Source organism: Silurus meridionalis, chromosome 15 (genome assembly GCF_014805685.1).
Source record: "Silurus meridionalis isolate SWU-2019-XX chromosome 15, ASM1480568v1, whole genome shotgun sequence".
Lineage (NCBI taxonomy): Eukaryota > Metazoa > Chordata > Actinopteri > Siluriformes > Siluridae > Silurus > Silurus meridionalis.
The window spans coordinates 2,506,387-2,530,777 of record NC_060898.1 but is presented as its reverse complement, the minus strand read 5'-3'; the positions used below and the strand labels follow the sequence as shown (position 1 = coordinate 2,530,777).

Sequence of the window (24,391 nt, the reverse complement as noted above, 5' to 3'; positions counted from 1 at the left end):
GTATGTGAAAAGTGTTGATGGAGTGAGAGACTGGAGAATAAGAAACTGGCAAGTGAGAATTCAAAGAAAACATATAGACCGGGATTTTCAAGGAATATGTCCATGTTTGTTTTCCTCCATCTTTCTCACGCACACACACACATGCGTGCACACACACAGATTAAAGGAGCAGACAGTCTGAAGGCTGTGTGTGTTTGTGCCATGCGTTTGTCGTCTCAGCAGGTCACAATGACACAGCTTTCAGGCCCTCCGTCTAGCCCAAACATCACACACACACACACACACAGACAGACAATAGTGCAGTCTGCCACCCAGCTTCCCGTTTTACCGAGACAGGACCACCTGCTACTTTCTGCTTGTCCATTTATCTTCAAACCTTTATATACACACACACACACACACCTTCAATTTCTCTCCTTTTGATTCTGACACGAAAGAACATACACTGCCTGGTCAAAAGTTTGTGGACACCTGACCATAAGATGTGCTTGTTTTGAAAACCCCTTCCACATTTATTTCCAATTTTCTGTTACAATATACTCCCTTCTTCAGGGAAGAGGTTCCACTCGATGTAAGTGTTCAGCATCTGTATGTATGTATGCACTTGTGTTATCTTTTACTAATTTTTTAATTATTTTGATGATCTGAAACATTAAAATGTGACAAACATCCAAAAAAAAAAAAAAAAAGGAATCAGGAAGGGGGTCAACACTTTTTCACATCACCAGACTCTCGCATAGAGAACGCATAACGTTCGGATTTATCACACCTTTTTCATTTATATACATTTTTCAGTAAGATTTTTATTAAAAATTTTTTTTTCTTTTCATTTTCCAGTCTGTTCGCTCTGCTGTCGAAGAAGCACAATAAGGTGCTGGAGCGAGCCACACAGTCCCTGCGGAGGCCACTAGGGGCAGATGGCACGGCGCTACCCGATTACGTGAGTAGAACCCAGAGGGGCTGGTGGGTGGAAGGTGGTGGGCGGGTAGAAAGTGTTCTGTGCTCAATGAGTTTAAAGGTTCTGGTGAAGCTGGAGATCTATAATGTCCAGCTGACGCAATTTGACCCAGTGATCGTATCAACACCGCGAAGATTGTTGTATCTACCTCACTAAGAAAACCACTCAGAGGTCATACACTACAACTGATCACATGACTGCTACGTTTTACCTCCACGATCACCACGTTGAGCATTTTCACTCAGGAGGGTCAGGTGTTGGTCTATTTGTGGTATACTGGAATCGAGAGTTGCTGCTGTTATAAAAAACGCCATTCGTCTAGCGGGCTGTTCCTCATTTACAAGGTGGTTTGTAAAGCCAGGTACTAATGGAAGTGAGGTGAGGAGGCCTGGGGTGATGTTCCAGTTCATATCTTCAATAGGGTTGGAGCTCTATAGTAGGAGATCTTCCACATTTTACAGGAACGTTGTCATGCTGGGACAGTTTGGGTCTCCTAGTTCGAGCGAAGGAAAGATTTCATGCGCGTGAATCTGATTTTGTGGCAACAGCTTGGAAAGAAGCACATCAGGCTGGAAAAGTTGGGTGTCCTAATACCTTAGGTCATACAGTATATATAGATGTGTGCACTCAGAATTCTGATTAGATGCCACCATATGGTACCTCTTCATAAGGGCTTGTGCATACGGAAGCCTGTTTACTTGGTCACTGTTTTTTTCACATATGTAACTCTAAATGGATAAAAAAAAAAAAAAAGCACAGTAGAGAAAGGACACACTTCAGGACATCACAGATCACCTGGTCGTTGATTATTTCTCCGGGTTAGTGTTTAAAGCCGGTGTTTGCTTAGCGTTTGACCAGCAGGGGCTCCAGCAGCCGTGTCTGAGCTGTGTGTGCGTGCGTGTGTGCGTGTGTGTGTGTGCGCGCACATTTGTATGTCCAATATATATTGTGTGTGTCGTAAAGCTCGTGAGTGATGAGGGCCAAAGATCAGGGCTGAAGTCTAGTCTCAAACCCAGTCTCAGCAGGGGGGAGGTTCTGAATGGACAATAGCAGTGGTGTGTGTGTGTGTGTGTGTGTGTGTGTGTGTGTGTGTGTGTGTAAGAGACCAAAGTCTGTCATGCTCGATCACTGCTTGATTTGTGCACATTTGCACACGTGTGTGTGTGTGTGTGTGTTGTCCCCCTTCTCCTGTCTGTGTCTGTGCGTATGCACGGCTGCATTCCGTACACGTCCGTCTGCACGCGCGTCTGGCACGTGTCTGAGTGGGTCAGACTGCTGTCTGCTGCCCTCATTAATGCTCCTCACACACTCCCCTGCACCCCTCTTTTGTCATTCCTTGTTCTCACCACTCCTTGAGCCTGTTTCATCCTTTCCTCCATCTCCATCTCTCTCTCTCTCTCTCTCTCTCTCTCTCTCTCTCTCTCTCTCTCTCTCTCCCTCCTCCTTTTTTTTTTTTTTTTTTCCTTGTGTTTTGTCTCCACTTCTTTTTATTTTCCAGCATGCTCCATATTCATGCTTTCATCTTCACAATTTATCTCATGGTCCACACACACACGCGCAGAAACCGTATAAAAAATCACGCCACCCAAACACGTCTACATTCTCACCCTTTTCTCTCTCTCTCTCTTTCTCTCTGTGGGAAGAAGAATATTCTCTGGATTCTCAGACGGAGCTTATCACTCCATGGTTTACTGTTATTACTTAAAAAAAAAAAAAAGAAATTGTCCCCCCTTCCTCATTTTTTCTTTCCCCACTGTGACACACAAAGAACAGTTTTTTTTCCGTCTGCTCCGATTACGAGCGTCTCGTGTCGTTGATGCGAGGATGGGATTTTCTTATCCCGAACGTGGGAAAAGACACGCCTTCGCGCTCACACTCCACCTTCATGCGATCTGGACGTCGTGTGTCTAAAGATACGATATACGAATCCGATCTATTTCTATACTAAACAGTCATCCAGGCACACACGGTGACCCAGACATGATTCGAGGGAAAATATGCGTGCCGCTGGCGGGACACGACGCTCCCGACTGCAGCGCATCTCCGATTGGCTCTGCTTTTTTTTTTTTTTTTTGGATCGCCGGATCTGTCGTTTCAGCCCCAGACAGTCTTATCGCTCTCATTTACAGCCTGTTTCGACTGAACATAACAGAAAGATAGGGAACCTGCGCGGTTGGCGTTTTCGCCGTGTTGGGATTTGGGACTTTTCCAAATATGGAGCGAGGTTAAACGAGCGAGACGGGGAGGTGGATCAGGAGGGGGAGGAGGAGAATGCTGTTTGGGTGAATTCTTGGCAGGTTCTTTTTTTTTTTTCCTTTTTTTTTTTTTATATAACAAATACAAAAAATGGCTCGACATTGTGATTATACAAAGAAAAAAAGCTTTCAGTTTCATCAGTAAACATCTTAAACACACACACACACACACACACACACACACACACACACACACACACACACACACACACACACACACACAGTGCACATTACTCTTCTAATATACAGACTGAGGCCAGGTAGTGCTGCTTCACACACACACACACACACACACACACACACACACACACACACAGAGAGAGAGAGAGAGAGAGAGCGAGAGAGAGATCTGTGTTTCACACCATCATACTCCCCTTCACCGTTCTCACTTTGTCCACTGAATTTCACAACATTTGCTCTTAATGAGTGTCTGGTTTGACAGACGGTGCCAGAGAGAGAGAAGGAAGAAAGACATACAGCTAGAGGGAGAGACAGATGGCGACAGGCTAAGATGGAAAGACTGGCTGTTTGGAGTGATACTTGGGTGGATGGAGACGGACAGACAGAATGAGAGGCAAGGAGTGATAGAGAGACAGACGAAAACAAGTCAGAGAGCGAGACACATAGAGGGAGAGAGATTAAGAGAGACTGAAGGAGATGAAGAGACAAACAAATGGTGGGGGAGAGATGGAAGTAGTGACTGATGGACAAGATGCACTGACGAGATGAGGGAGACTGATGGAGAGAGGGAGAGACAGATGGAAGCAGACAGAGATGGAGAGACTGGAGGACACCAGGAGAGAGGATGGATAGACTATTGGAGACAGGAGGCATGAAAGTCAGAGTGAGACATTCAAGTGGCACAGCGAGGCGGATGGAGAGAGAATGAGAGCAAGAGAGAGATAGAAAGAGCAGATGGGCAGAGAGAGAGAGAGAGAGAGAGAGAGAGGCAGGCAGGCAGGCACATGGATAGATACAAGTAGAGAGAGCAAGAGATGGAAAGATAAGCAGACAAATTGAAAGAGAGACTGAAAGAGATGAGACAAACAAATGAGAAGGAGAGAGAAAGAGTTTGAACATTACACTACACTGTGTAATAGAGGAGTTGGGGTAAAGTGAGGGTGTGTGTGTGTGTGTGTGTGTGTGTGTGTGTGTGTGTGTGAGTGAGAGGTGCTGTACAGAAGCCAGTGTGTAATGTGGTTTTGTAGTCAGTGTTTTGGGGCTGAGGTTGTGTTGAGGTTGCGGTAGTGTTGAGTGATGATGTGGTTGCTGTGGGCAGGTGGTGAATTCAGGGTTGCTGTAGGATGGTAATGAAGTCGTGTGATGGTGAATTGAGATTGTGAGATTTTAGTGAAGAGGTGGTATTGTGGTGAGATTCTGTGTGGTTGTAGTGAGGTTGCTGTGAGACTATAGTGAAGTGGAGGTGTTGTGGTGAGGTCCTGTGGTGGTGTGAGGCTGAAGTGAGGTTGTTTGTGTGGTGAGGGTGTAATGAGGTTGTTGTAAAGTGGAATGTCTGCTTTTGTTCTGGTCTTGTGACGGTAATGTGCTGAGGTTCACGGTAATGTTGTGCAGGTTTCCAGCCACCTGAAGTCCAGAAGAAATGCTCAGGAGATGTTCAGGCCAAGCTGCCTGTCATTGTAACAGGCGTAGGTGCAGAAGGAGTTTCAGTCAAATGACTCATCCACTTCTGATAAATTAAATACGCATCACCCTGTTTTCAAATATCAGGCGTGGACGTGCACCAAATAAGGAAGCAGCGTGGAATATTTTGGTCTATAAGTGACAGCGATGGGACGAGGCAGAGTCTGAGTCACTACCTGATGTCATCGCTGTTTTTTGAATTTTAATAGGAAATGCAAAATATAGTGCACTTTCATCTCCGTAGAAGGTTTTTGGTTTTTCTCGTTATCTCAAGCATGTTCTACCAAAACCATGCTTTCTAAGCTACCTTTTTAAATTAGAGAGGGAGAGAAACGCCTCTTCGTCCTGATTGGCTGAACTGATTAGCTTTTTATTTAGCCTCGTTTCGTTTGGACGACAATAAAAGACTTATCGAGGCGTAACAGTAAATCATCAAAGCCAATCATCACTTAGTGTACCCACGGTGAGCAGAAAAGCATCTTTGCATTCGATGTGTTTGTGTGATTATCGCCATTAGCTTCATCTTCAGCATCTCTCACAGGCGCCGCACTTTAATTAGAACACGATGAGGTCATTTCCACGAGGCTCCTGTTTGAGTTACACCAGGCGTCTGACACACCGGCTTGCATCAGTCCGTCTGAGAGAATAAGGCAACTCCTGCGTTACCACACCATCGCCACAGGACTGTGCAACGCCGATTATAATCGCGTTTCACCAAAAGGGCAGATAAGGTCATGTTCGAGTCACTCGGCCCTGAACACGGGCGCCATTTTTCTTAGGAAGACGTCTTCGCTATGAAATACATGGAATTTTCCCTTCACTTGAACTACAATCCTGCTATAGAGCTTCGTCACTAACGAATACCTCTGGGACGAATGTGAACGCTGACCGCACCCCAGGCTTCATCACCTCTCACAAACGTCCTCCAGAAATCTAGTGGAACATCTTTCCTGGGAAGAATGGAGGGTATAATAAAAGCAATGGGAAGCTACAATGTAAAATATGAAGTTCTAAAAGAAGCGAATCTTGTGGTCGGGTGTCCACAAACATTTGACCCTAAAGAAGCGATTAGTGGTACATTCCGTGTCGTGTTTCTGCAGCACCGTTCTAATTGACGAAACGGACATGTTGACTAAAGGCTTTGTGTTCGATTGTGAAATCCGTGAAGCCGTCTGGAGTCTTTCCCAACGCCGCAGCGTCTGTACGCTCTGTTCCGCGAGTGTGACTGTGCGTGTGTGTGTTTGATGATTGTAGGTGCAGTCTGGGTGACTGGTTTCTCAGCAGGCGGTGTAGAAGACAGTCGTAACGAAGCCCTTACGCAGCCATGGCACAGCGGGGTGAAACATTCGCTCGGGCAGGGCGGAGACGGAGCTCCAGACGAAGCTCGAATAACTTTGTTTTTGTAATTCAGACACATTAGCTGCCTGGTGTAACGCGGGAAAACCGGGACTTTCCTTAAGCACGTCCACGTAAGATAGTTAGAAACTTGAGGAGGAAGGTGTCAGGTGTGTGTGTGTGTGTGTGTGTGTGTGTGTGTGTGTGTGTGTGTGTGTGTGTGTGTGTGTGTGTGTGTGTGTGTGTGTGTGTGTGTGTGTGTGTGTGTGTGTGTGTGTGTGTGTGTGTGTGTGTGTGGCAGGTACACAACCCAAAACCATGTTTCAGAAACATTTATTTTGGTAGACGCACTTATCCACAGCGACTTTGATCTGTAAGTGAGCAGGTGGCTCAGTGGTTAAAGTATTGAGTTCAAATCTCAGCACAATCAAGTTGCCACTAATGGGCCCCTGAGCAAGGCCCTTAACACTCAACTGTTTAAAAGGTTTTATGTTATTACGGCGAGGTGCGAGTTTAGTGTTTAAGGCATTTGCTTTTTTGATCGGAAGGTTTTGAGTTCAAATCCCAGCCACATCAATGTGGGCCCCTGAGCAAGGCTCTTAGCTGCTCATTTGTATGAATGAGATTTACATTGATGACTTATATTTATCTCATTCATAAAACTGAGCTGCTATGTGGTTAAGGGCCTTGCACAGGGGCCCATAAGTGGCCGCTTGGTGTGGCTGGAGAGAACACACGACCTTTTTAAATCAAAAAGCTTGTACGATCGGACAGCTCCAGACAGTGTCGGCACGTTTGTGAATAAAGGGCAAAGGAAACAAAATTCTGAATATTTTCAGGGATTTTTTTTTTTTTTGGTAACATGACAAATTTTCACTTTTGTCATTTAAAAAAAAAAAAAGATTTTTAACATGCACGTGAACACGAGCCAAATGTTACCTGAACGTCCCGAGAGAACAAAATGTGTTCTTTAATAAAGTTACAAAGAAAAACAATCGTCTTGGTTCATGAACAGGAAATTGTCCGTAGGAAACTTGGCGTAGTTTTGGGGAAATAAAAACGTTCCGGATTAGAAACATGACACCACCTTGGTCATAGTCGGTTTTTTTGGTGGATTTTCTTGTTTCTTCAAATCGCATCCCCGAACAAGTTGTGAGGAAAAAAATGATGGGTGATGAAGATCTTGATGAAGTAGTAGTTTATTGCATCGTCGCACGGGAGTCAAAATGAACACGATTACTTGTGCAAATTAAGTGTATGAATTAAGAAATCGCTCAAATGGACTCGGTGATGCTTCTGTCTAGCCGTCTGTCTAGTCTGTAAGCGGTGATCGCAACCTCGGTGACCTTTTGGTCAAAGATGGTCCTTGATGTCCCTCTGCCTCGTCCATGCTCCTGTATTAAAGGCTGTTCACCTGAGTTTCTACACATATTAATACTTGTATGATATGGAACCTGTTTTAGAAATGAGATCGTTCTTTATATATTTTGGATATCAGTATTTCTTGGAACTGAAGTCTGTAGTTTATGATGATGAGCTTTTTTCGTGGTACTTAAAATAAAAGTACAGCATGATATGGGTTCTGTGATATTTTTTGTTGTTGTTGTTGTTGTTGTTGTTGTTTTTATTTATTTATTTATTTTCTGTTTTCACTAACGAGGCGTGGCGAAGCGTGGGATTTACGTCCCGAACTTTACACGCGTTCCCATTCATATTTCAGCGCTTCTCTACTCCGTACCTTCTCCGCTATCTGTTTAGCATTTCTCTTCTTTCAGTGTGAAGCGGGAACCGGATCGAACTCGTACATCACAAACGTACACGCACACACATTCGCGTTTGTCCTTGATGTCTCTTCTGTGCTGATTCACCAATTCACAAATTATTTTTTTCCCCCAAATTAAATACATTCAAATAAAAATTTGCATTAAAATATTATATTTGTTGTAATTTTCCTTTTTTTTTTCCTGTAAAAAAAACTGATTCCGTTTCACAGAATCCAGCTACAACATAACAGTGACGATAAAAAAAAAACACTACGTCGCCAAAAGTATTGGGACATTTTCTTTTTCTATTATTATTATTATTATTATTATTATTTTCATTCTTTGTTTTTGGTTCTTCCTCAAACCTTTCCCAAATGACTAAAAGAAACACGGGTGTTAACTTGATTTCAACGAGGAGATCCAAACCTGTTCAAATGCCAAGTTCCTTGAAGTATATGGTTTGCAGGGTTTGGCATGGAAGATCTCCTGCATAGGAGCTCCTGCCCTATTAAACATGAATAAATGTGTGAACTCTGACTGCACCCCAGGCCTCCTCACCTTCTCACCTACATTACTAACAACCTTGTTTGTGAATGAGCACAAATCTCCATAAAATCTAGTGGAACATCTTCTCAGAACAACGAAGGACATATGTTCAGGTGGCCACAAATATTTGGCCATATAGTCTAAACAGACGATTTCACCTCGTACAAACTCGTCCCGCTTCTCTCTGGTGTCATTTTGACGTTGGCGTGTATTAATATTCAGTGTATTTTGTAATTCAGAAGTCTGATTGCGATTCATGATGGTGTCTGGTGGCTCTGGTGTCTAGATGAAGCACAGGAGCGAGAAGGTTGACGTCAGTTATTAGATGATTTGTTCTAGCAGTCACACCGAGAGACAGACAGTAGCCGACAGCTTATCTGCGTGTCTGTGCGCTGTATGGTTCACAATCTGTTTGTGTCTCTTATGCAAATCGCACCGATCAGACAGGCCGAGGAAGATTAAGCCGGCGTAAACAGCATCCAAGTCGTCATCTTGTCTCACGTCTCATCTGCCGAGTCGCCGACTCGCCCATGGGACTGATCTACGTGGCTTTCACTTCATGTCCTTGTCACATTGTTGCTCATCATATCAGGTGCTTAACCAGGACACGAAGCGTTCCGAAGAGGACGGGCGTAACATTGGAGTACTGAACCCTGAGCGACCTTGTCTCACTTCTCAGGTCCTAACGTGACCCGGTTTTGCATAAAATAGACTCTAAATGTAAAGGACTTAAACTATCAGCAGGGGAAAGCTTTGCTGTGTCAATCAGAGCAGCGCTGGCCAATCGCAGGCTTATGTGAGCTGTAAAAAGATAAGTTGAAAGAAAAGTGTAGAAAGAAAAAAGTGTAGAAAGAAATCTAAGCTCAGGTATGCAGAAGAGGGCAGTCAGGCTGAAAGATTTGCTTGAATGGCAAGACAGAAAAAAGTGAAAAGAGACAAATTTAGAAAGAAAGCCTAATGCAGGAAGTAAAAAAATGTAGAAGGAAAGTAAATTATTAATTTAATTGTAATTTCTAACAATATTTATAAGTGGTCATGTGCAGAAAGGGGGAAAAATACAATTTCTTATGGCATCGGGCTCTAATGGAACTATGAACTCCCTGGAGATCCCCACCTCCTTAAATAGATGTTCTAGTTGGGGACAGAAAGACACAGTAAGATGAGTCAGTGTGTGTGTGTGTGTGTGTGTGTGTGTGTGTGTGTGTGTGTGTGTGTGTGTGTGTGTGTGTGTGTGTGTGTGTGTGTGTGTGTGTGTGTGTGTGTGTTAGAGAAAGAGATACTTGTGTACGTATGTTTCAGAGGGTCTTTGGAATCCAATCTGCATTTCTCACACCGAGAGCCAAAAACGTCACTCATCCAATCAGACACACAGATGTCTGGGTCACCCACTTCCATCTGACCCGAATTCCCCGGAGTGTGTGTGTGTTCTTGTAGGCTAATCTCATTAGTCTGGTGCAGAGCCTACAGTTTAAACCAGCTCAGGACTCTCCTTCCTTCTCCTGTTCTCTCGCTCTGTACTCCGGTCTAATTACTGTGTTCTGTCTCTGACGTCTGGCCAGAATATCTCTCTCTCTTTCTTTTTTTTTCTCACTCTCTCCTTTCCCCTTCTAATTAAACTGGGTACCCTGATTCATAGTCCTGGCATTCGCTCAGCAGTCATAAATGGCAGACCAGACAGACTCTCGCGTCTTCTTTCCTGGAAAATCCTCCATCCATCTCTTGGAGCGTTTCGCTAATGTATTTACGCTAATCAATGCGACAGCTTGACGGAAGACTTCACCTGGTCTGATTACAGATGGAGCCAACCCCGAAGTCCTCACTAGCAACAGTCCGTATCGCGTTCAGCATTTTTCCCTTCCGTAGAAACGAATCAAAAATGCGTTCTCCGTTTTTAAAACCTAATGAAATTAAATATACTTTAAAAAAAATGCTGACTTGGCAAAAATCTACACCACGCACACTTCCCAGAACCCTGCTAATTTGCGCTCTGACCCGAGACTCTGTCCCGCACCCTGCCTTTTTTTAATGCTTTGATAAAATAACCACTGTGAGAACGTTAATAAAACTGGCGGCGGCCTCCCGCATCGTTAATATGGCCGCCGCCCGTCTGCAGTCCTGCACGGCCTTGCAGGAGGCAGCCATGGAGACTAACGGGCAGCAGGAGCTTCTTATTCCCCCAGCAGGGCTTCGTTCATTAGCACCAGCCCTTTAAGCCGCCCCGGAGCTGCAACAGGACGTCTCCAGGAGTCTGTGGGTTCACTTTCCTGCTGCTGCTCTCGCGATCACATGTACGCCGTCTGCGGTTAGAGTTCAGTTCAGGCTTTTATTGACGTAATCCACAGTTTCAAGTGCGCACACACACACACACACACACACTCCTGTTGCTCTTCACATAAGGTTTAGTTTGTCTGCAGTTACGGTACTCAGGTTCACATCTAAAAGTTGATGACTCGGCTGGTCTGGGGACGGCTCTGAACTGGGGCTCGTTTTGCTTCGGTATCAAATACATTTTCTTAGCCAGGCTTTATTGGGTATGGAATTCAACCCAGTTTTACGTGGTTCTTCGCCAAACTGTCGGAGGTACACAATAGTACAAGACGTCTTTGGGTGTGCCAGCATCAACTTTTTCCCCTTCACTTGAACTCGGAAACCCAAACCTGTTATTACTACCGGTATTCACAAAATATGTTCAATACTCAGCATGGAGAATGTTCTCTCTGGAGTGCTCATAATGCAATCGGTCAGACTGCTAATGATAATTGTAGAGGCTATAAATCACTCAGCAGACTCCCATAATCATAAATTGTTGGGTAAAAGGCTTGTGCTCTTTCATTTCCAAAAAAATGTACGTCTAGTCATTACTGTCGTTTCTGTCTTCCTGATGAAGGGTTCGTCATGTCTCGACTGATTTATGCCTTCGGTCAGCCAATCAAAAACTTTTATTTATAACTATATATAAAGGAGAGTAGAGAGTAGTTCATCATCAACCATTGTAGCAGTCATTTGAAGTTTCTGAGGCTCCATCAAATGTCATGCTAGCACATCCAAAGACGTCCTATAGAATTGTGTGCTTTGTGGTACCAGTTTGGAGAAGAACCACAACTAGCTGAAACAGTCAGGTGTCCCGATTATATGTAGTGTATAGAACTAGTGTAAGAACAAGAAGTTGAAACATTGAAGATCCAATTCCAAATCTATTGAACATCTGGGATGGTGTTCCATGAGATTTTGAGGTGTGGCTGTGGGATTGGTGATCATCCAGCCTCAAGAGGAGGAGGCCTGGGGTTCAATCAGTGTTCCAGGTTGTTCCAAACCTTTTCAGTGCTGTTGAGGGTCAGGGGTTTGTGTAGGACATTCAAGTTCTTTGACAATCCAGCGTTCTCAAACCATGTCTTCACGGATCTTGGTGTGTGTAAAGAATGAAGAAAGAGTGGTAGAACGTCACCGGATCGCGACAAGAGATCAGGAAGTCCTTCAACGAGCTTGATCCCCGAAAATGTAGAAACCCTTCAGCAACTTGCGCATGATGATCGGCGGAGAACGATCCACATGATCTCATTTCCGCACCCACTCTACCTGCCAGATTTGGCTCTGAAGATGAAGATGCAGCTCAAAGATCAGCTTAAATTGACACCATTTAAAATCAAGGAATTCGCTCGACACACTTCGAAAAGAAAACTTCCAGGACACATTCCAGATGTGGCAGGAACTCTGAGAGCGTTGTATTGCTGTGCAAGGGGACTATTTTGAAGATGATGGTGTATAAACGAAGATTGTCTTGAATCTTTTTGATACCACCTCGTACATATTTATTGTTCATATGTATTATGGGGTTCTTCAAATCGGACTACTTTCAAACTACAACTCTGATTCATTCCACATGGATAAATGACCAATTTTATTGGCACACCGTCTTGTTTATGCACACAAAGGATTTCCTCTGAGCCCCTACCGAAGTCTGTATGTTCTTAATAAGATCATTACCACTGACGTGATATGGAGAAGACTGGTTACCTCTCAGCACATTTACTGACAGATGGCTGTCCCTTCAGGCCGACCCTCAGCTCCTGCTGCGTAGATTGGCTGGCCTACAACTCGCCTGGCGATCCAACACCTTGCGATCGCTCAGCCAGGTGATCCTCAGCACTCGCTTTTTATGTTTTTCGCACCCGATCAGAAATACGTTTGCTACCTGATTTTCATTTCCATCTTGGTGCTGAGGATTCGGTGCCTGAGTCTTTTACATCCTGCCTAACAAATACATCTACGTAGCAGGGTTTGAATAACCAAATCAAATGGTGTAGGTGTGAAAATTCTTGTGAAATACTGAATGACTGATACTGATACTGAGTGCCTGCTGTAGGAAAATGACTAGCAACCAATTCTTGACTTTACCAGATGATTTCCTTCGTCCAAAAAATATCGATTAAATGTCCAGATGTTCTATTTTTATCTTCATTATAAAATCCTTTCTTAAAATGAAGAACGGCTCTACACACTGTCAGCATCCGGATATTTGGTTTCTCCAAACGTTCAGCTGAAATACTTTGGATTTAGGATGCTGTGACTGGGCGGGCCATTCCCTGATGGATAGAGAACACTCCAGACGACTGTTTGCTCTCTAGCGAACGCTTACAGAGCTCGTCCAGACGGGATTGCATGGTGTATGTTGAAGTATGGAATGATAGCCATGTTGCTTCAGGATTCGTAAATTTTCCGGAATAAGTCTCCATAACAACCCCAAACCATTCAGCTTTCCCTTCCATGTCTGACTGTGGGGGTGAGACAGTCTCGAACTCCCAGAACTTTCTTCCACTCATCCAATTCTGGTGCATTTTTCTAGCATAGAAACCAAAGGAACATGAGTGTGCCTCAAAAACAAGGTGTTTCCAGATCTTTCACAGGCTCTGTACATGAAAGATCATGGAACGTCCAAACCCTGAAGACTTTATCTGGCTTAATAAGTCTCCATAACAACCCCAAACCATTCAGCTTTCCCTTCCATGTCTGACTGTGGGGGTGAGACAGTCTGCGAACTCCCAGAACTTTCTTCCACTCATCCAATTCTGGTGCATTTTCTAGCATAGAAACCAAAGGAACATGAGTGTGCCTTAAAAACAAGGTGTTTCCAGATCTTTCACAGGCTCTGTACATGTAAGATCATGGAACGTCCAAACCCTGAAGACTTTATCTAGCTTAATAAAGAGGGTGTGTGTGTGTGCGCATGCAAATGGTCTTGCCGATCATGAACAGACCTGTCTGGCATGAGGAGGGTGGGTAGGGGGTTGTGTGCGGCGTGCATAGTATCAGCACGTCAGTCACGGAAAAACGGAAAAACCCCACAAATACCATTTCTGATGAGCGCTGTCTGCTCGATCTTTATCAGAGTTCACCAGAGTTTAAGAGCCTGCAGGAATACACTCGTGTGTGTGTGTGTGTGTGTGTGTGTGTGTGTGTGTGTGTGTGTGTGTGTGTGTGTGTGTGTGTGTGTGTGTGTGTGTGTGTGTGTGTGTGTGTGTGTGTGTGTGTGTGTGTGTGTGTGTGTGTGTGTGTGTGTGTGTTTCCTGCCTGTCACAGGGATACTTCAGCGTTTTGAAAGTAAATCCCTCCGCCTTTTGATGTTCCTGGTCTCCAGATGTTCGCTGTGTAAACCGCTCCCAGTCAGTTGTGATACAAAAGCCGTCAGGAGCCTGCCGTTTGCCGAGCAGGTGTCACCACGGCTTAAAGAAAGTTTGACTCCGCCCCCTTTTTTTCTCCTTTCTGAACACCTTCTGATGTGGTAAAGCTATTTTGGTGAGCATGATCTCTAATGCAAATTCTGTGGGCCGTAGATCCCCATTCTTGTGATCTCAGTAACTTAATATAGCTTTTATATCAGAGCGAGGTGTGTGAGGGTGGGGGTGGGCCTTTTTTTTGTTTGTTTGTTGGTGCAGTGTGTGTGTGTGCGCATGCAAATGGTCTTGCCGATCATGAACAGACCTGTCTGGCATGAGGAGGGTGGGTAGGGGGGGTTGTGTGCGCGCGTGCATAGTATCAGCACGTCAGTCACGGAAAAAAACGGAAAAAAACCCCACAAATACCATTTCTGATGAGCGCTGTCTGCTCGATCTTTATCAGAGTTCACCAGAGTTTAAGAGCCTGCAGGAATACACTCGTTGTGTGTGTGTGTGTGTGTGTGTGTGTGTGTGTGTGTGTGTGTGTGTGTGTGTATGCAGAGTGAAAAGAGCTTGGGTGAGGGACATTAGGCAGGATAGAGGGATGGAGGGATGGTAAGCAGGACAGTGGAGGAGGTTGGATGAAGGGATGGTGAGCAGGACAGTGGAGGAGGTTGGATGAAGGGATGGTGAGCAGGACAGTGGAGGAGGTTGGATGAAGGGATGGTAAACAGGACAGTGGAGCAGGTGGGATGGAGGGATGGTGAGCAGGACAGTGGAGGAGGTTGGATGGAGAGATCAGGACACTTTTTTTGTTCTCTTTTGCTGTCCCTTCATAGCCTCCTTCATAGATCTGCTCATTATCTGTCCATCAGACCTGCTCCTTTCTTCTCAGTATTTAAAGCATCCTTCCTTCCATTCAGGGCTTTTGGTCTGCTCTCAAGACTTCCATTAATCCTTCTGTCTCTCCATCTCCTTCATCTAGATTTCTCTTGTCTGTTCCTCTGTCCGTCCTTGTCTCTTGGTTGCTTACTGTTCCTCATAAAGCTGTTTGAGAAGATGATTGGACCAGGAATATCTTTAAGAATTTAACTCTGGAAGGGATTGGATTTCATCATGTCCATGTCCTGCACAATTCTTCTCACAGCAGAAAGTAGAAAAATGAAGGAAACCTTCCTGCTGTGTCCAACCTTTTATTCATCTTCTTGGCTTTGAGGGGGGGAAAAAGGGAATGAGAGAAGAGAGAGCACGAGAGAGAGAGATAAAGAGAGAGACAGAGACAGACAGCCTTACTTTTTTTTTTTTTTCTCCCTCAAATATTTCCTCGGGTTTTGTCCCGGCGACGCAGACGAATGATGTCAGGTGGCGCAGTGAACCGATTTTCTCCCTGTAACTCGTCCACGCTCCGGCGAAAGGACAGCGGAAATTACACAGGAAAGGACACGAGGCATCCATACAGCCGCAATGCAGAGACACACACACACACGCACACACGCACACAAGCAGAGAGCTGGGGTTTGTGTAATAAAGTGTGTATTAAAGCACACTGACCTGAATTCACACACCATCTCTCACACACACTGTCTGACCTTTATCTGACCTTGGTTTATCTTTTCTCCTCTTCTTCTTCTCTTTTTCTCTCTCACCCTTTCTTTTTATATTTCTTTCTCTCTTTCGTTCTTTTCTTCCATGTTCTTTGTTTCTGTCTGTCTATCTATTTCCCTCTCTGCCGACCTCACGGTCCTGTTCTGTCTGTTCTTTTGTTATGTTGTTCTTTTTTCTCTTTTTTTATTGTTTCTCTTTTGCTCTTTCTCTACCCTTTTCTCTCTCTTTTTTTTCTATCTTTCTTTTTTACTCTCTTCTTATTTGTGTCGTCTGTCTATCTGTCTGTCTATCTTTCTATCCCATTCATCCACCCTTCTCTCTCTCTCTCTCTCCCTCCCCCAGGCACAGGATCTCAGTGTGATAGAGGAGGTGATCCGCATGCTGCTGGAGATCATAAACTCGTGTCTGTGCAACTCTCTGCATCACAACCCCAACCTGGTGTACGCTCTGCTCTACAAGAGGGAACTGTTCGAGCAGTTCCGCTCGCATCCGTCCTTCCAGGACATCATGCAGAACCTGGACACGGTGAGAACATTAACAGCGTCCGACTTCCTCACCGGCCGCGTCACATGACCTCGGGCCACTCCTCCGAGTGTATGAGTCCTCACTGAAACCTGAGCACACGCAGCTCTTTCACTCTGGGCCTGAAAACTAGATTTATTTTTACCTTTGATTCTTTTGAATTCTTTCTCGACATGCGTCTGAGTCTGAGGGCTTCCTCTAATAAACCAGTGAAGATTTATCACACGATGCCTGGAGGAGGAAGCAGCCGGGTCACCTGAAGGTCATCAGTCTTCTTGCTCTCTCTTCATCTAGCTTTCTTCTGGTCTCTCACATGCTATCTATCTGCCTATCTATGTATTTCTCTCGCTCTCTCTCTTTCTCTGTTTATCTATCTATCTATCTATCTATCTATCTATCTATCTATCTATCTATCTATCTATCTATCTATCTATCTATCTATCTATCTATCTATTTCTCTCTCTATTTCTCTCAATCTATCTATTTTCTATAAATGAAATACAGAATGCCTCAAGGAGGCAGCTGCCAGGTCACCTGAAGGTCATCTGAGAGAAACGTTTACACCATTCGACATAATTCTGATGTTCCTTCAGTCTGAAGAAGAACGAGGAAAGAAACAAGAGAAAAGGATGAATCCTTAGAAGGAATGAAGTACTTCAGGGTCGTGTTGTAATGCAGCCTGACACTGAGACACTTGAGTCACTGCCTTCATGATCATGTTGTTTGGTGTTTATAGGGTGTGTGTGTGTGTTGTCAGGTGATCGGCTTCTTCAGTCAGCGCTTGGAGCAGGCTGGAAGCGACCTATCGGTAGAAAGAGTTCAAGAGGTCATCATGAAAGGAGTGGTGGCTCTGCCTAAGGATCGCTTGAAGGTACCAATGCTTGTACACACACACACACATGCACACGCACACACGCGCACATATATACATACAGAGTGACATCATCTCAATAAGTCCCACCCATGGACTGACCTTCTACTGTGTGTTTGTGTGTTTGTGTGTATGTGTGTTTGTGTGTGTCATTGCTTCATTTTCCAATAAAGAAACCCAACTAACAGTAAATATAGAAGCAGGGGCTTTCAGAGGAACTGCACTCAGTCTGAGTGTTTATTCTCACACACGTGCGCACACACACACACACACACACACACACACACTGAACAGGAATGTTGGGTGATCAGCTATGTGTGTGAGCACAGTCTTGCACAAAAAGCTTATGCAGTATGATCGTGTGAATGTGAAAGCTTGACCTAGTTTTTTGTCCTGACTCTTTGTTTGTTTGTTTGTTTGTTTTCTAATCTGTGGAGGCTTCTTCCTGAAACGGATAAAAAAAAAGCCGATGCTACTACTAGATTTTGTGGAAACTTGTGTTTAGAGACAAGTGTGACCTTCCAACCCATGTAAAGCATACAAGTTTCGAGACTAGTTTTGTAACACAACAGATGGCAGCACAAGGCTGTTTGCACAGTCACAGGGAGCACCGACCCTCATAAGTTGTCCTGCTGGAACAGGTTTGGTATCATAGTTCAAAGCGATAATTTCATGTTTCCAAATCCAAACGTGGTCCTCCAACTCCAACTGTGGTAACATTATGAAGAAAAGTCACACGAGGGTGAAGAAGGCTGGTGTCCCAATACTTTTGAGTGCCTTTTAACGCCGTCAATTCCGAAGTATAGAGTGCAGCTTTTATCACCTACTCACTAATGGCTTCTTTGTGGCTTTTCATTAGTACTCTGACACACACAATGACATCTCAAGGATAAACACACACACACACACACACACACACACACTCATACGTGTATTTACTGCTCACTCCTTACCCACAACCTCCTGCTGCTGCCCCATAAATCATGCAGTAAATATGTAGCATGTCCTGTTTATCAGTCGCCGCACTCTCCTCACGTGTGTTCTAGAACACGCTTCAAGCCTTCCATGCTTTGCGTGCATGCGGTCATACGTGTGTATAGACAGGACGTGCTTGGATGCAGGAGCAGGAAATTTTAATGTAGGAGACCCCCAAACCTGTCGCAGCATCACAATGCTTTACACAATTGCTATACATGGGTTTGTTTTTGGTGAAAAATCTCCTTCATATAGAGATCTGACCTCAACCCTATTACACATAACGAATCTCCACAAAACCTAGTGGAAGATAAATAGAGCTCATTATCAGGGCACATGGAGACATGTGAAATGGGATGTTCATCAAGAAGCGCACAGCAATTTTATGGTCAGGTGTCCACAAACTTTTGGCTTATTATGCCTCTAGTCTGATGTAAAACTGTTTGTATTCTTGAAACATCGTCTAGACACTGTGTGTTTGTGTGCGTATTTGTGTGTCTCCGTCTCCTGGGCACTGAAATTGAGAAATGCTTGTCTAGACAGACAGATTTATTCACGCGCGCACACACACACGTAGTTGCTGCAGATGAGTATTAGGGTTCCCTAATGGGGGTGGGGGTGTGTTTGAGAGGTTCTCTCCTGCTGCCCTGCTACAGTCTGACCTTACACACACACAGAAGCACACGCACAGACGCACACAAAGGCAGCATTTTGTCTTTCTCTTTTTTCTGTCTTTTCATTTCTCTTTCTCTTTGTCTGTCTGTCTCTCTCTCTGTCTCTCTCTCTCTCTCTCTCTCTCTCTCTCTCTCTCTCTCTCTTTCTCTCTCTCTTTCACTGGAAACAGAGAGAACAGTGTGTAGCAGGTCAAGTGACCAAAGCAGTGGGATTTGTTTGGCGAGCTGTGTGCGTGTGTGTGTGTGTTAGGGGGATCTGTAGTGATAAGACAGAGACTGTCTGGCTCCTTTGGTAGTGGAGGGCGAATGCTGCAATCCTGCTCACACAGAGACCTCAACATGACCTTACTACACACACACACACACACACACACACACACACACTCTCTGCCTCCTCCGTATCCAAACTTGCTACTGTGATCCGCGTAGACGTAAATATGAAGAATGAACGTATTCATGGCCACAAAGGTCACAGCAGTTCGTATCTGATGGCTTGTGGAGGAGACTGAAAGACTTCCTCTGACATGCGACATGCTAAAATACAAGAAAAACACACACACACACACACACACACACACACACACACACACACACACAGTGCAACCAGCCACCAATAGTGTCATACACTGTCCTACTTTGGACTGATAGATCAGGTGTGTGTGTGTGGATGATGATGACTTTGGATTTGAGCCAATTCTGCCCGGACTCTGTCTGGCACGGCTGTTCTCTGGAAATCATGTTACAGGGTGTGTGTGTGTGTGTGTGTGTGTGTGTGTGTGTGTGTGTGTGTGTGTGTGTGTGTGTGTGTGTGTGTGTGTGTGTGTGTGTGTGTGTGTGTGTGTGTGTGTGTGTGTGTGTGTGTGTGTGTGTGTGTGTGTGTGTGTCACACCATGCCAGATTCACTGAACTGATCAGTGTCGTTTATTTATTTATTTATTTATTTTCCGGGTTTTATTTTTATTTATTTTTTTTGTGTGTGTGTGTTTATGGAGTGTGTATAACAGGTACTGTGAGTGTTTTAGACTCCGAGTGCTCATCGATCTGCTGGGACTGGAGCACAAAACACAGAATGGTATTGTGTCGCGTTTCAGGCTTCAGTATAATTAAACTCCATGAGTATTGATTGCACCTGAGAGGAGAAAAAAGGGCCATTTTTCATTCAGAAACAAGAACTGCACTGAACTGGAGCTTCCACTGAATTTCAAAGGATCTAGTTTTCTGCCCTTATGCTCAAAAGTATTGGGACACCTGTCCTTTCCACCCTAATGTGGTTCTTCTGCAAACTGTTACCCCAAAACCTGAAGGCACACAATTGTATAACAACGTCTTTGGGTGCGGTGGTATGAACTTTTCCCTTCACTTTAACCACGAGACTCAAACCTGTTCCAGCATCACAATGCTCCATGAAGATCTGCTTTACATGGTTTGGGGTGGAAGATCTCCTGCTTATAGAGATCCAACACATTTGGGATGAATTTGAACCCTGACTGCACCCCAGGCCTCCTCACCTTCATCAGAACCTGACTTCACTAACACACTAGTAGCTATAGGAGCACAAATCTAGTGAAACATCTTCCCAAAAGAGTGGCGCTTATTATAACAAGAAATGGAGACTAAATGTAGGAAGAGTCAAGTGTCCGCAAACTTTTGGCTGTATTTACTGTATTTAATTGGCTGCAAAAAATATCACCAGTTTTTGGGATTTAATTCCAATACATCTAACTAAATGTGCTCCAGAAGCCCTGTCTCTTTTTCTGTCTCTTTTCTTCTCTCTGTATTGTCTCTTTTCTCTTTTTCTCTGTCTGTCTGTCGTCTCTGTCTTTCTGTCTCAAGATTCAAAGGTTGCTTTATTGGCATGAAAAATTTGGACATTTGTGTTGCCAAAGCATAGCTGTCTGTCTGCCTTTCTGTCTGCCTGCCTGCCTGCCTCTCTCTCTCTCTCTCTCTCTCTCTCTCTCTCTCTCTCTCTCTCTCTCTCTCTCTCTCTCTCTCTCTCTCTGTCTCTCTCTCTCTCTCTGTCTGTCTGCCTGCCTGCCTGCCTGCCTGTCTCTCTCTCTGTCTCTCTCTCTGTCTCTGTCTGTCTGCCTCTCTTTGTCTCTCTTTGTCTGTCTGTCTCAGTCTCTTTCACTCTCTCTGTCTGCCTGTCTGTCGGTCTATCTCTCCGTCTGTATATCTGTCGGTCTCTATCTGTCTGTTTCTCTTCTTTCTTTTTTTCCCCTGTCTTTCTGTCTCAGTCTCTGTCTCAGTCTCTGTCTCTCTCTCTCTCTCGCTCTCTCTTTCTCGCTCTCTGTGTGTGTTCCTAGATAGGTGGGAAAACACTTTATTTTTAGATCCAGACATCATTAGCGTTATCTCATGGGTCAGAAGAATTTGATGTGGTCGTTCACCTCCTGACCCTGAGATCCAGACGTTGCTGTGTGTGCTGTGTAAGAGGAGATCGCGGCTCCTCGGGGCCGATGAATGGAGGCTGCGCCGTGGGCCAAGGTGGTGTGGAAAGCTCAGGCTTACGGCATCTCGTGCAGCGTGGACAGATGAAAGCAAGTCTGAAGCGGCGCAGGGAATCCGATCGGCCAGCGGTGAATTATTGATGGAGCCATGCCGTCTACCTGCTGGCGCTCTGGCTGGCTGGCACCCACCTGGCATCGGCTCGAGTTCGGCTCGGCCCGACACTGACAGACGCCGCTGACCTTCTGTCAGATTTGGCTAAACGAGGCTCCGGGGGGCGCCAATGTAGTGTTCGGAGTATTCTGGAGAGCATTAGTTAGATGTAGTGCAATCGAATCCCTCTTCAGTTATTGCTAAGAGAAAAAAAATAAAAACTTTGGTGAACCTGCCGATTACATACAATATATACGGCCAAACGTTTGTGGACACATGACCATGAGACATGATCTTTAATAATAACCTACAAGCGAGTAAGGGAAGATGTTCCACTAGAAGTTATGTGGATCAGTGTGAGATTCTTTCAGATACAACAGTGTTAGGAAAGCAGTGAAGGTGTTGGAGCTCTATAAGAGGAGATCTTGCACTCCAAAACCATATAAAGGAGATCTTTATGGAGCTGGCTTTTTTGCACAGGAGCATTGTCATGTTGAAACACATTTGGATCTCCTTGTTCAGGTTTTTCTCCATTTTCTTAACTGGTACCTGTTTTTACCTCTTTGGCCATAAAGTGTTGATCTGTTTGGATCAGGGGTGGAGCCCAGCGTTTAGAACCGAACTCCTTTTGAGCAGGCGTATGAACACGCAGTTCAAGATCTCGATTAAACGCGAAGATCTCAAGGTGTCGAGAGAAGCGTTAGTTAAGAGCGGCGACGTTTATTTACCCTGCAGGAAGATGCTGTTACAGTGCAGTCTCACCTTTACACCGTGAAATCGGATCACACACGGCGTTTTGAGGCCGCGTGCGTGCGGTGGTGGGAGGGGACGAACGACGTGAGAACTCTTCACACGTGAACTCTTCACTGCTGTCTAACCACAGATAAATATAACGTTCCTCAACACCTGGAACGCAATCAGAAGTTATTTATTCACATAAACTCGTTGTGTTTGTCATTGTTTCCTGCAGAAGTTTCCGGAGCTGAAGTTCAAATACGTCGAGGAAGACCAGCCTGAGGATTTCTTCATCCCGTACGTGTGGTCTTTGGTGTTTAACTCTGGAGTGGGTCTTTATTGGAACTCTCAAGGCATCGAGCTTTTCAGCATGGACTCAGCTTGAGAGAAAGACTGGTAAGTGTGTGTGTGTGTGTGTGTGTGTGTGATAGCTTAGGGAAGGCTGGGAAAGGGATTTGGTACGTTTATTGCAGTTTAAGGGTCTAAAACACACACACACACACACAAACATTGCGACTTCCTGGCTCACGTTACCAGACTCCCGGGCTTCCAGAATATCCAGCGTCTCCTCGCATCACAGAGGAAGCGTCAATCAAAACGCCGCTTCGTTACCGGACACACACAGTCACACGGGCCGCACTGAATTCTGGGAATGGTGCACTTGTGCTGTGAAGCACACTACACGCATTTACCCCTGCTGTTAACCTTCTTGGGTTTTTCGGTCCTGATTACAATGTGATATGTAACTCTGTGTTTTTCCGTGGGTCAGGTGTCCGTTCAGGACCATGGTCAGGTCCAGACCTTATTTCTAGATTTAAAGAAAATGAAGAGAACATTTCTAAATTTCAGGCAGCGGTTCGGATTTATTTATCAAAGTTCAACTTGCTTGTTTTTTTTTTTTTTTGTTGTTGTTGTTCTTTGTTTCTGTTAAAATATTTATTGTCCCCCACCCCCCATATACAGCGGGGGTTTTTGTTGTTTTTAAATGGTTTTCCTTCTGTAAAACGAGTACAGAAAATGAAAAATATTTTAGATACGTATAAATTCTAATAAACGACCACATGCAGTTTGTGTATTCGTACATATTGTATAGATAAATAAATCCATAAAGAGACGCATGGACAAAACAAATACAAACAGCATGTTTGTGGCACAATATATAAAATAGTTTATTTTTCTGTTCCTTTTTTTTTTTCTCCTCGTCTTCCCTGTTTTGTCTCCATGAGGGTTTTGCGTTACTGTTTTCCGTATGTACGTGGTTACACCATGGGAATATCTTTTTTTTTTTTTTTTTTTTTTTTTTACAAATTTGGTCGTCTTGTTGCATCAGCAGTATTTCATCTAGGACATTTTCATTTAAATATAAAATGCAGCTTATGCTAAAAGGGCCGGATTTTGCCGTCACTACAATCGCTTTATTTTCTGTCTTGGGGTTTGTCGTTACTTCATCATGATCTCTTCCACTGCGCCGTTCATTTTTGCTTAGAAGATTATTTGAGTGATATTTTTATTTTTTTTTGTAAAGAGGAATGTAACTCATGGATGAACTGAAGCTACAGAATGTTACTGCACACTCAGGTAACAAAACTATAATAAAGAATAATAATAATAATAAAAATTATTGTATTTCAGACTGACCCAGTCCTTTCTTTCTTTCTTTCTCTTTCTTTCTTTCTTTCTTTCTTTCTTTCTTTCTTTCTTTCTTTCTAGCTTTCTAGCTTTTTCTACTTTTCTTTTTCTGTTATCCTTTTTATCAGTTACACCCAATAAATACAGCTGTATGGAAATCTTCTGATTCTTTTAGTTATTTGTGCATTTATACTGCTTTTCTTTTGTTTTTTTTTGTTTTTTTCTTCACTTTCCCCTCCATATTACTTCTATTATGCTATGGACTGTAATGGCACCAGGTTCAACTGTGTGCAGTATAATTACATGAATGTGTTCTTCAGCAGCTTGTTTGTGTTCGAGATGCCCTCAGGATCATGAGTGCGTCCTATCCTTCCATTTGCATTTATATTTATTCATCAGATTTGCAGTTTGTATACAGTATTTTATTGCTGTAAACACGAACAGTATACCTGTAGAGAATCTGACAATCTGTGCTATTTGAACTCGAGACCTGACAGTAACATGCTTCATTCTTCCTCCATTAATGTCTCCTCTTGTCCCTAATGGGCTTCTGTGTGGGATTTAATTTGTTTGCACAGGAAGTGAGCGTTTATTATAATTGCAGGACACTGAAAAAGAGAAAGAGAGACA

At 44.1% G+C, this 24,391-nt stretch overlaps 1 protein-coding gene across 1 annotated transcript in view; it reads left to right on the top strand.

The window, feature by feature from the left end:
• dym (dymeclin) overlaps positions 1-23,763 on the top strand; it is a 55,245-nt gene extending 31,482 nt beyond the window's left edge. The window contains exons 14-17 of the mRNA XM_046867779.1: positions 838-940; positions 16,100-16,282; positions 17,037-17,150; positions 22,368-23,763. Of these exons, the coding sequence (XP_046723735.1) occupies positions 838-940; positions 16,100-16,282; positions 17,037-17,150; positions 22,368-22,517 (550 nt within the window). The 3' untranslated portion in view covers positions 22,518-23,763. The remainder of the gene's footprint in view (positions 1-837; positions 941-16,099; positions 16,283-17,036; positions 17,151-22,367) is intronic.
• Positions 23,764-24,391: the final 628 nt, after the last annotated feature.